Consider the following 13,435-nt stretch of genomic DNA (forward strand, 5'->3'; position numbering starts at 1 on the left):
ACAGTGAGTCTATCTACCTGGGATTTTCAGAAAATGACATCAGAGTAGTCAGAAGGCTCTCCAAAGGCACACAGAATGGTATTACACCTTCAATAAACCCAGCTGAGAGGTCACGAAAGACAAACATACTCCAAGTCAAGTACAGTTATTTAAAATCTCCACGAACATCTACTTTCTAGGAAAGACAGTGGGCTGACAGTCCCCAAGACTGTTAAACAATCAGTACTGAACAACAATTGATCGCTTTTATACAAAGTTTATTAAGATGTCCAGAAGAATAAATCTGAAAAAACACATAGCAAACAGTAATTTTAATTCAAGAGTACAAGGCAACTTAAGACACCTAGAGCATTTATAAAGTTGACAAATAAAAATACAGTGATAATTACCATCCCTGAGCAACAATGCATTTTAAATATCATACTTTAAAAAGTTTCTCAAATGTACCTGCGTATGCAGACATAAAATTGTTAAAATTTGTTAAAAGATGAAGACCTGAAGATAAGCAACTTGCCCCTTAAAGACATGACGTACAACTGGTTTTGGAAAACTTAAATATTACATCTAAACAAATCAAGCTGTTAACTTACTCTACAAGCTACTTAACAGCAATGCTAAATGTATTTTATTTTGGTTTGACTGGTCCTTTGCATTGCATACTGACAGCAACTTTTTTCCTTAATGAAGCAATAGCAGCTTAAGACAATGTCTGTCTGCTTCATTACTAAACATGTCGTGTATTGTGTATTCAGCAATGGTGTGAATTTGAAAGTCAGAATGAAGAACGGAGTCTCCTCTAATGGTCCAGACTTCAAGCAACAGTCACATAGAGTAAATTTTAACAAGTTTCAATACCCAGCTTCTACATTCTCCTGTTTTCCAAAAGGTCTGGGTGTGAAAGTATTTAACCCAAGGATCTGTATCAAATGGTCAAGCCACTAAATGGTGCACAGGTCTCCAGATACTTAGGCATCTCAGCCAAAGTGAACAGACAGACAAAGTTATTTTATTTCCCCAACTGTGTATGACTGATGGCATTTAAGTTAATATCAGCCTCTTTATTGCTGAGGAAGAAAAATGGCAACTTCATTAACAGGCACTGCTGAGAATGAAAAGTTAATTTACAGAAGAATAACATCCTGAATACTGAAAAAATAGTGCATACATCAGAAGAATTTACTTTGTGCTCTTAATTTCTTGTGTAGTGTTATATTGTTCATATTATTGGTATTCAAGAATATTGTTCATATTATTGTTATTCACATTTTGATCATTGATCTTTGGCTGTGGACAAACTATTATCAGCCCAAGCAGAATTTATTTATTTCACTGATGGCACTGCCAAATTAACAATGATGTAAACGTCAACCAGCTTTCCAGGCCCTTACCCCGATCCATATCTTCTTTGAAACAGTAGCAGATCTGAAGTTAAGAGATTAGGTAATAAAATATTTCCTACGTGATAACACACATAGCATTAGAAATTTAATAGATCATGAAACGTCTCCTGTGTCATCTACGAGTAAGTTTACAAGTACAAACACAGATTCCAGATAACAATATTTTAGCTGTTAATTCAAATGGAAAGAATATAGTATTAAAAACCACAACGCTTTTATTAAGTATCAATTACTTTCAAACCAACCAACGTGCTTTCAGGAGGAAGTTGGACTAGGTGACCTCTGGAGTCCCCAAATAGGATTTAGGACTATGTAACTGACTTATTACCCATCTGCTTAATATTGAAATATGAATAAAAGCTTTACAAAGCAGTGATGAAATGCTTTATGTTACTGAGAGAGGTAAAACCCATCTATCTTTCAATTACTCACTAATTGGTTGCTTTTTCCCAGCTACTGGCTGACCTATGGTTATGTCCATTTGATTTATAAATCAGGTAGTCTAAGAATTACGGTATCAGTTAGAGCAAACAAGCAGTATTAGAAAGAATAAAAGTACTGGAATGTAACAAAAGTGGCATCCACTTTGCAGGATAACAGTTACTTGAGTCCTTCACATGAAGCTGAAAGAAAAGAAAAAAACAAATCCAACTTTAACAAAAATGCTGTAAGTTTGTATATACCGCACAAGCTGTATCTTGTACTGATTTGATAGTTAATGATTTTGCATCACCAAGTAATAATTTGGCCCTAATTATTAGGCCAATAATTATTTGGCCTAATACAGAATTAATGAATTCAGTATAACAGAATTTACTTGGCTGTTCATACAGAAAACCAGAATGTTTTCATAAGTTTCAGCTGTTCGGGATATCTGTAATTCACTTCTTACTTTCGAAGTACAACTTAATGCAAAATGGTTGTTTTAGTCTGTTAATACCATCAGCTCTAACACACTGAAATGTGTCCTTTCCCCACATCCTTCCAGTGCTCAGACAGAACATAGCTAATTGACAAAACGAACAAACATGATTTGAAGAAGTTTGCATTAACCAGTGTGACTGAAGCTCCCATAATGCAGTAAAGATGTTCTGAAGTAAGTGTTGTATTTTTCAGAAGTCTATAGGTGGTGTCAGAATATGCCCTAAGTTAATTACCTCCTTAAAAAATCAGGTTTCTTGATATCTAGAAAATAGGGAAAAAATGCAACACTAGTGTCAGTTTGTTTATGCAAACAAAAGCTGTGTTTCGCTGTCCCAGCCATTAAATATTTTTTGTGTAGAACTCTGGCACTACAAGAGGCTACACTCAGAATCCAGCACTGTCTCATTCTTCTTGCTGCACTCACAAAAATGCTGGGGGACTTCACTGGAAAGGATTTGTGACGGCAAGCAAAACCAAACAGGCTTCCCCACATTCCCTTGAGACGTACAGCAAACAAGACCTGCTGAAGGAGTCACTTCACTGGATGCTGTAGACGCCTGTGATACAGGGGGCATCCCTTACCCTATTTACTGAGTGGTCTTTGATGTCTTCCTTAAGCTTTTTACATTTCACAGGATTCATCTGAATAGTATATCCTAACAAAAGATGTGAGAACTCCTTTTCAACGTGGCAGTTATTGAGAACAAATTTTTCAAGTCAACAAAATACCCGGTTTTGCCTTTGAAAGGTTTTTAGGAAGTACAAAGAACTTCCGAAATCTGGCAGTTTTCCGGATAGCAGGTTGATCTGGACTGTTCATCACAGAAAATGAAAACAGCATACTTAAAGATAAGAGAAAGACTTTGAATTTAAAAAAAAAAAAATAGAGAAGACAGTTGCATATGGATGTTAATAGATTCTCCCCTTTACTATCAGGTCAAGCAACTTCTCTAAGTTTTCCCCGTCTGGGTAAAAGCTGCAGGTATTTGGCCTATACACCCCAAAGCCATCCATTCTCATGAATCACTTCTTTTCACTGTCTAGAACAGAATCTTAGAGAAGACAAAAAGGATATTCTTCCCCTTAGGATACTTGCATGTTCTCCGGTCACTCTATATGCCGCAAAATGTCAATATTCTAAAAATGTACACAAAAACGTAGAGAAGGAATCCTTAAATGGTCTTACAATCCTTAAATGTCTAACAAAGCAGTTCATGCAACGAGATAAATATTTTTGTGTGCTTAAACAATTCAATTATTTACCTGAAGGACTTATCCCAGGAGTGACACAAGCATCACAACACCCATAAACTGAATGAAGAGCAACAAAGGTGTCATAAACGACCAAACAGGCCACAAGGCAATGTTGAAACTGGGAATAAAAGCAGGAAGTTTTGGGTAAGTTCAATTGTCATATTATGGAAATACCAGCCACACAAAGAAAATATGGCACAAGGAAATGACATTTAAATTACTCAACCGGGAAAAATACTTGTTTCTTTACCACTTGAGAGAAAACAAAACAAAAAGACCCCAGCACCTACTTATTAAACTGGTAGTTTAGTTTACTGTTTATTTACTGCAACTCATAGAACTTTAGCAGCTGCTGCAGATTTTACACTGAGCAAGTCCACTCAGTCCCATCAAGTGATACCCTTTTACTTTCAGAATCTCTGTATATGAAGCACTTGAAAATTAACTACTCTTGATTTTCCCATGGGCATACATGGCAGCTGAGAAAAGCCTTAATTTGTACTTCCAGTCAAGCAGATTTGAGTTAACTGACGAGAAAGGGGGAAAAACAACTTATTTTACAACTGAATTACAAGGATTATAGATTGAACTAATTCTAAACTATAGGGAACCTTTATCTTCTTCAGTCTTCCTTTTTTTCACAGCTTTGCAACAAATACTGACTGACATTATTCAGATACGACATCTAACTTAAAGAGAGAACCAGCTTTCATGCAGAGAGCAAATAAATATACTGGTACACATGTATATAATTTTTTCATTCACATGCACGTTTGCTCAATTCTGACTCCTGTAATCTCATAAAGAAAGTAGCTCTTAGTAAAAGTACCATTCTCTGACAAGATATAAACCCTTAAAACTCTTGTAACAGTAGTTAGAAGTATAAATTTCAGTATATGATTGCTATTTATAGATTGTTTGATAATGAAGAACTCTGTATTAGAAACGGATCAGGCATAATTTTTTCTCAGCTAGAGAATACACCTTTGTCTTAATTTGTAAACCTCACAAATAGTTGTCAGAGGTGAGCAGTTTACACTAACAAAGCTAAGGACTTCACTTTCCCCACAAATTTTCAAGACAGAGAAGATCTGGTACATCTACAAGCGCACTTAATACACAGTTTTGACAGTTCCAACACTTGCTTTGTGGATGCATGTTGAAAGTGGAAGAAATGATGCTACGTAGAACTGGTATTGTCACCAATACACTTAGTAGAATTAGAGACATTACACTTTTTATAAAATGAGCCCGTGAACGCAGTTAGACTTGATCAGGTTTAGCAGGAGTTGGTACAGTGTTTGAACTTACCAAATTGCTGCTGCAATAAAGGTAGCTGTTGTGATAGGTATCAGTGCTGGATACTGTGCATCGTAGTCCTCGATTCCACAATACCACTCAAGATACAGTATGCAGTAAAAGGCAACAGATAAACATGCAGCCAATAAACAACCGCCAGAGGCAAACCACCAACTGTGGGGGGGGAAAGCATGTTAAAGCATGTTAAGGACAGTCCCATTGCAGTTTGCACATAAATCTTCATTGTTGTCTAGAAACAGAACAGACAATACCTGTTAATTATACAGATTGGCCTAGAGTTCCTGTAGTTTTTTTCTTAAATTACTTTTACAAAACACTTTTTGCCCTTCTAAAGCTGTCTAATATACATAACAAATTGAGTTTTATTTTGCAATGCAACATTCCTGTCATTTTTCCCTCAAATATTTTGGAAATGCAATGCAATAGACCTTGTCAGTGATCTACTATACTACCACACCAAAAATACTTTGTCAGTAATGAAATAAAATAGGCTCCACTGCAACTGTGCTTCTCACTATAGACTACTGATTTTTGTGCAACAGAAACGTTGCAGAAAGCTTTAATAAGGTTTCAAGTTTAACTTTTTGCAAATTTCTCAAATTTCACAGACAAGAAGCACGAAGATTTTTCTTTATAGCAGCTGAAGAAAACCACAGAGAAATCCAGGATTTCAAACTCAGAATCAAGAAAACATAGGGTATATGATTATTTAGGAAGATGCACTTTCGAGCCTCTTTAAGGATATAATTCAAGAGTAAGATTGGAAAGACAACTTGGGAGGAAGGTGCGCTTTAATAAAATCTTACACTTATCTAAATGTGTATTTAGCAAATAAAAATTTTAAAAAATGAATTCTTATTACCATAGTTTGATTACTAAATTACAAAGGGTAATCAAGGATCTTCCTACTCAGGTAACATTTGCTCCAGTACGGTACAGCAAATATTGTATGCTATTCTGGTACCTCAGTACTACCAACTGAGAAATCTGCATTAAGAGAGCAGTTGCCATAGTCTACCTAAATAAGCAATGCAGGAAGACGGGGTATTGCAGGGAGCAGATGGGGCCACCCAAAACCTTGATCACATCCTGGAGTCACTAGTTTGTATCCACAGCCAGCTGGCTGTAGGGTGTATCTAGACCAGCCTGGACGAGCAGCTCCAGACAACCTCACAGCACAGAGCCAGGCCCTGTTCAGCTTCCACATATTGATACAATAATGACAATGAGAGTTTTAAAAGCACTTCCTGGTGAAGCTATCTAAAAATACTTAACATTCATCAATCCCATTGAAAACAATTTAGTAGAAAAGAAAAAGAAATAATTTCATAAAAATTATTTCACTAATCTTTCGCGGGTCTACTCAAAGAAGTCTAGAGAACCGCTAGAGAAATGAACTTCATTTTTACGTTTAATTTCAGCTTTTTTTGATTAAAATAAAATCAAAACCCCAACACTTTCAACAAAACAGGCAGCAATTTCTTGTACTTAAGTGTAAACTTGAAGGTACAGTATTAAAACATCCCACTATTTGAACAAATTTTGCATGTACACAGATGGCTCGGTAGAAAAAAGAAAAAAATAAAAAAATTATAGCAAAATTTTAAGCATTTTATTTACTTAAAAATTAGTTTAATAATAATGACTTAGGTGGTCCTCTGGTCCAACCCACCTGCTCAAGCAGGGTCACCTAGAGCCAGCTGCCCAAGACCGTGTCCAGACAGGTCTTGAGTATCTCAAAGGATGGGAGACTCCATGACCGCCCTGGGCAACCTGTGCCAGTGCTCGGTCACCCGCACAGAGAAAAAGCGTTTCCTGGTGTTCAGAGGGAGCCTCCAGTGTGTCAGTTTGTGCCTGTTGCCTCTGGTCCTGTCACTGGGCACCACTGAAAGAGCCTGGCTCCATCTTCTTTACACCCTCCCTTCAGCTATTTGTATACATTGGTAAGATCCCTCTGAGCATTCTCTTCTCCAGGCTGAACAGTCCCAGCTCTCTCTATTCGTATTGTAGATCTTGTTTATCCAAGATTTAAAACACAGTGTTCAGATGTAACAAACTGAATATGATTATAAGATGAAAACACAACTTTATTTGTAAGAAAAGGTACCTTACCTATCTGCTTGAATAGTTTCTTTAACAGTTTTAAAGAAATCAAAGTAGTATGTCACAGCAATCGATGCCAGAATCCAGAATGCAGAATGAATATTCAGTCTGGTAAGAGGCTTCCTCTTCTTCTCTACAGCTGTAGACTCTTCTGTAAATAAGAACATAATTATAGCATTAAAGCCAGTCATTAAATGGAGTATGATTATAGTTGCGTAAAACATGACGCTTTATCTTTTTAATTCATTTATCTTTGGAGATTATTATACTCCGTATAATCCACCTTGTATTACAGAGGAAGTATTCTAAAAAGCTCTGTACATTTCCTGAAATAAAACAGACTAAGCAAGATACCCTCTGATAAAACGATAAAGCAGTAACAATCAGCACATACTGTGTCTGTGTACCCTTTTAGGAAATTAAAAGCTGACTAGTTTTTGTAACGGTTATTTAACTAATTAAAAACCTCCTGGTGCTATTAAAGCATTTTTATTAATCTAGCATATAGAAAGTCAGGTTGGTATTTCGAATTACCAATTAATTTTTATCCCTTTTTGTTAATTTTAATATTTGCAAAGCAATTTCAGGCCTAAATAATTTTCTTGTACTCAACTTCGGTTACTTCACAAGATTTTCAACTTCAGTTTCAGGAGCTAGCTTGATTCATGCTGCATACCTTCAGCAGGTAAACTATCATTATGTGGAAAAGTATCTTTTCTTTTTTTCCTCATCACCATGTATTGTTTTAGAGAAAGCAAGACAACAGAGCGAGCAGATTAGAAAGCGTATTTTTGTGCATGACAGTAACCAACTAACACACACTCAATACTTACACACGCACTGTCAAAAAAGGTGTCAAAGGTGCCTTTGATGTTTCATACTTTTATCACTAGAAGTTACTGGTGGCCTGTGCGCCTCCAGCAGTGTAATGCACGCTGGCTCCTCACTTGCATTGTAACTAGCTGAGCGTACAAACAGCTCTGCTGGAGTTTACAGGCATTTTTATTTCCTAGATTCTTCCTCATCTACTAGTGCTACGGTCTGGAGCATTTAAGCACTTCATCCCCATCGAGAAATCCGCGGGTGCGAGCCTCTTACGCCACTCACGTCTCCCTTTTCACACCCAGTCGCTGTTAGGACCAGACACCGGAGGGAAGACGAGCCGGCTGGAAGCAAGCAGTACCCCGCCGGCTGGGCAACGCGCCCCGGTGCCCGAGGAGCCCCCTCGCTCCTGCCGGGAGCAGGCGCCGTCCCCTTCCCCGGCTCCCGCCGCGGGGGCAGCGCTGCGGCAGGCGCTGCTCCTCACCGCCTCCCGCCCGGGCGGTTCTGCCACAGCGCCCGCCTGGCAGAGCCTGGCTCCGCTCCGCTCCCCGCCCGGCGGGGTCTCCGCATCCTCGGCCCGCGTCCCCGGCACCACCCACCGGCCGTCCCGCCGCCCCCGACAGGCGGCTGCGGCAGCGGCGGGTCGCGGGGCTCTGCCCCTCGCCGCAACGAGCGCCTGAGCCTCGGGAGCGGGTCCCCGCCGCTGGCGCCGGCCTCCATCTTGGGCCGCTCCGGCAGTGACGCCGGGGCGGGGCGGGAAGCGCGGCGGCCGTTACGGCCGTTGGCGTGAGGGGCGGCGGCCCCGTGTGTGCGGGCAGAGGGAGCTGCCGGGCGGGCGGAGCCGGCCCTGTCAGAGCGCCGAGCCGCTGTGGCTGCTCGTAACCGCGCCAAGGCCGTGGCCGGTCGGAGAGCAAGTCCGACCGGCGGCTCTGCGCCGCGGTGCCCGGGTGCCGGGGCGGGAGCGGGGCGCCCTCGTAGCACCGCTGTAGCGAGTGATGACCCTGTTAATGGCCCGGTAATGTATTTCTAACCAACAGTATCATAAATCGCGCTTATCCCCATTGAAAACAGTAAACAGTGTGATGTAAATCCAAGTGCTGGAGTGAGGACTGTTTTGTCAAAATAATTAAGAAAAATAAGGAAAAACTGCGTGCATATAAATATTTTGCTCATCACATTTTGCACATCAGATGTTTCCAAAGACAGATGTTAGGAAAATTCTGATTTTCGTGACACGGAGCAGTGGTTTAGATAGAACCAGAAGTCAAATACACAGCTCTGAGAGGTTTCAAGAACCGTAGGAATACTGTAATACTGTGAGGGCAACCCATGAATGAAGGTAATAACCATATTGACAAGACAAACTAGGTAAAAGTTAAATGAATAAGATGGTAAGATAGTTTGCCTTTGTTTCAGCTCTAGTTGAATTCTTCTGCAAAACTAGATACGAAGTCACACTAGCATGTTTCTGCAAACAAAACCTTGAAACTTAGTGTTGCTTTATTGTTTATTCACATGGACAAACTCAAAACTAATAAATTATATTGACAGATTAGATCAGGTCTGGTCTAATTTTTCCTGTTTTATAAGAATGCTGTGAATATGTGTATTGTATCTTTTGGGATGTGTTCACTGAATAAATAACATGGCTTTTTAAATTGAAATTTGTTCTTAATAGTGATGATTTATTAGGGTAACTAGATTATATATGTGGTACATACAAATCCTGTGCTTTCTTAGAAAAAATCATGTGTGGCATAAAGTTCCTACTAAGGCAAAAGTCTCACTGACTACAGAATGGAAGTCCTGTCCGATATGGCACCTGTTATGGATGGCTTTTCTTTACAGGGTAGTTAAATGTAGAAATAGTCAATAAAAGCTCAGGTTATTGTAAGGTAGCTTGAAAATAAAAAATAATTTCAGTATGTGGGTTTTACTTACCAAAATCCAATTTATAGTCCTTCTAGCTGTATATAGATTAAAGTTCAAAAACCAAATGTTTAATTACCTGATTATAGTTTTCCTTCTAGAAGGCAAACTGAGTATTTCGCGAGAAAACAGCGAGTATGAGAAATATTTCAAATTTTCACTTAACATGGGCATTCCTTGCATATTGTGCGGCATTTATCAAACTAAAAGTTTTTCAGATAGTTCCTTTGTAGTTTCATGTTGAGAAAAGAGGAAAAGCAAAAAGAATGGAATGTAGGCTGTGGTTAAATAATTACGTGTTTTATCAGTAAACCTTTGAAAATGTCAGGCCATCCTAAGGGTAGAAACTAACTGGTAGAAGCTAATTAGGGTACAAGCTAGACTTGCTCTGACCTGCACTGTTTTTAAGCTGTTCTAAACCTGTTGGGTAACTAATGACCTTATCAAATGCCCTTTGATATGGGTGGAAAAAAAATGGAATAAGTATTAATAAAATAATAGATCTTCTGCATATATAACCTAATCCATACAGCATTATAGCAGGTTTAACTCAGTAGACTTATATCAGTTTAACTAGTGTTATGATGAACCCTAAACGTACATAAGATTTAAGTTTTTTCAACGTATTTAATTGTCACAACTTTTTCTTACATTTCGTTTGAATTTTAGGTGCTGAAATAATGGAGAATTTGACTTAATCTGTGCATTCTACTATTAAAAGAAAAATAGCACTCGCTCTTCATTTGTCAGGTAACCTGATATGTAGATACACTGTGTTGCATAATCTACGTGGAGATGTTAGCTTTTCAGCAAAGGGGCTGCTAAGAGCTATTTATCAGAAAAAAAATTACTACCTTTTCCTAAATATCCCGTTACCTGTTTTACAGATGAGTGAGGTTCTAGGGATAAGGGAAGCAAGGGTTCTGCTTATTCTTTATTACTTTGCATTGAGTTTTGAGTAAATTCAGCCTAAAAGATACAAGAATGGAACAATTTTTTTTTTCTTCAGAAAGCTGGGCCTTCATTTACATCTGAATTTCATGCGAGCCATGTCATATTCAGTAGAAATTGTTTTTCCCAGCCTTAGAACACCTCACATAAGGGCCAACCACATCCTAGTCCTTAGGACAACAGTGATTATTTTTTGTTTAGTTCAGTTGAATATTTTGAAGTTAATGGCTCATGGGAGCTTTTGAGCTCTACTTTCTTAGCAATGAAATAGAGGTTTCTTTGTTTTATTTCCTTTGAGTGAAATGATTACCTCAGCCTTCACTTTAATGCTAGTGATTCAAATAATAAGAAACAAAAGAAATCTTCGTGTACTTTCTTTGCAAAAGCTATTCATAGAAAATTATCTTTGATTTAAATGTAGCAATTAAATAAATATGTATGCTTGAAAAGGTTAAGATCTGTTAGTGTTGTTAAACTGAAGACTCCTGTTTACCTACAGAGTAGGTATTGTGCAAAGAGCTGAAATAAGAGCTTCCCTTCCCTGAGTCACTATTGACCTTAACCTGGACCGCTCATGTTCAGTGTTTGTAGAGCTGAGATGTTTTCTGTGATCTTTTCACAGAGCTTCTCTGAGTCAGAAATTATTAATCTGTTAAAGAGTAGATAGCAATCAGGAGCGGAACTGAGACTGTTATAAAATGAACAACATCATAATTAATAAAGCATCTAAACAATGGGCCTGTTATGGATAATTAATTCTTGCAAGTAAAAGTTTAAGAATCCCTGCAGAAATGTTAGGAAGTATTTTAAAATGTTGTGCTTGATCTGATAAATTTCCTTAAAAGTCTGTGAAAGGAGTTCGTGAATTTGAAGATTCTGTGAAGGAAATGTAGAAACAGGACAGTTTGCAGCAGCTTTTTTTTGTTAAATGTATTCCTGGTCTCTTGCATAATGTGAATTCTTCCCACATTTTCAGAAAACGCCTTTGTGTTCTTTTAAATAGAAAAGAATACTTTGTAAGTTATTTGAATGTTTTTAAATATACAGGTTTTGCAGTTATAAGTGAAAGCTGAATTTTGCAGTCTAAGTTGGATATTTTAACATTCATTTTCTTGTTGCTCACTGAGTATTTGCCATTTACTGATTAGTTGGTTTTATGCTGATTTCCAGGTAACTCTTAACAACACACACAAGAGGTAGCTTTTTATGTTCCTTGACTGGGAATTAGGCTTCTCAGTTAAATTCTCACAGTCAAATTAGTTTTCTAGTAGTCTAGCAAATATTTGTAACTTTTTCCCCATTACAAAAGCCAATAGCTAAATTAGACCAGATGTTGTCTGTTCACAAAAGACCTGATTGGAATTTTCTTCATTTCTTATCTAAGTGGGGCTGGCTCCTCTCTCCCTATGTTCATTTTTAGCTGAAGGAGGTTGGCTACAGTCTATGCATATTCTGCATTTTGAGGAATGATTGTACAATATACTCTGTGCTTTCTGTTCATGAATTAGGGAATAATGAAGTGAGTAGTAATCTGCTGTTTATCTTCCACCATCAGGAGTAAAAGGATCGGATGAGTAGAGATTCTCAATCGTTTCTGAACGTTGTTCGTGGAGTAAAGCATTGCATATCCTCTCTTACACTGACTGAAAAAGTGCATTTGCATTGTCTCAGTCATCCAGGTAAGAAAAAAAGCCTTCAAACAGTACTACAGTTCTCTTGCTTTCATCTAGCATTCCTTTAATTATTTTAAATTCAGTACAATGGAAAAAATCACCAAAGGACTTGAAAGCACCTGGTATGAATAACTTAATGCAGATCTGAAAAACAACTGAAGGTTAAAACTCAATCAAATCTGAGTGTTGTACATGTACAACTATTGAACTCAAGTTGAATTCTCATGCAAGTATTAAATTACAGTGCAGCCCTGAATTGACCCTTTAGGAAGGAAACAATACATATAATAGTGTGTTTGATACCAAGAATGCACTATGTGCAAGCATTCGAACTTCATGAAGGAAAAGAAAGCAGAAAAGATAAAGGCAGTTAAAAGGTGAAGAGGGCATCTAAGAGAAAAGAAAAAGAATGCACGACATAATGTCATCTGATTTGTCTAGGTATGTTATTCTTCACCTTGAAAGTTGTCTGCAAATTACAAAAAAAATTGGTGGTCCAGAACGGTACTTTAACCTGAAGTATCTATTTGATGGAAGACCATTTTAACACCCTCAATTGTCCTGATAAAAATGTTAGGTAGCTTCAATGTTTGACTCTTGCCTTTTGCTGTAATTGGCATTAAGAATATAAAATGAGAAGACTGTTCATTCCAGCTTGGATCTTCAAACGTGTAAAGAAAACTCGTGAAATTAATCTGGATAAACCATTCTCCTAGAAGTTGCTAAGTAAATCGTCCTGCTCTCTCCTAAATCATTTCTTGACTTTAGTTTCACTTAACTATGCGTACTGTCTTAAAGAGTACAATGGCTCTCAAAATGTTTTCCTAAGACTACAGTTTAATGATACAAAGCACTTGGCAGCAATACTCAAGCTATAATTGTTCTTGACTACTCAATCTCCAGTAGTGGTATATAATACCTCTCGGTTTGAGGATTTGATCTGGTTTTAAAAGCCTGCAAAAATGCAGGGGGTGGCGGAGAGGCAAAAACAAATGGCCAGATGCGGGAGAGTGGGAAAGGGAGCACCTGGGAATTACTGAATTTCCTTACTGAGGAAAA

General features: G+C 38.1%; 1 protein-coding gene across 1 annotated transcript; it reads right to left on the reverse strand.

Annotated features, from left to right (window-relative positions):
- Nucleotides 1-329: 329 nt before the first annotated feature.
- TMEM128 (transmembrane protein 128) lies at nucleotides 330-8,543 on the reverse strand (the record flags this gene model as incomplete). The annotated part of the gene is made up of 5 exons (XM_082315334.1): nucleotides 330-2,023; nucleotides 3,588-3,696; nucleotides 4,890-5,051; nucleotides 7,011-7,152; nucleotides 8,423-8,543. 4 exons carry the CDS (start codon nucleotides 8,541-8,543, stop codon nucleotides 3,597-3,599), a joined length of 525 nt encoding a protein of 174 aa, XP_082171460.1. The 3' UTR covers nucleotides 330-2,023; nucleotides 3,588-3,596.
- Between the last annotated feature and the right edge of the window lie 4,892 nt (nucleotides 8,544-13,435).

This window comes from Platalea leucorodia (assembly GCF_965183815.1).
Source record: "Platalea leucorodia genome assembly, chromosome: 6".
In the NCBI taxonomy this organism is placed as follows: Eukaryota; Metazoa; Chordata; class Aves; order Pelecaniformes; family Threskiornithidae; genus Platalea; species Platalea leucorodia.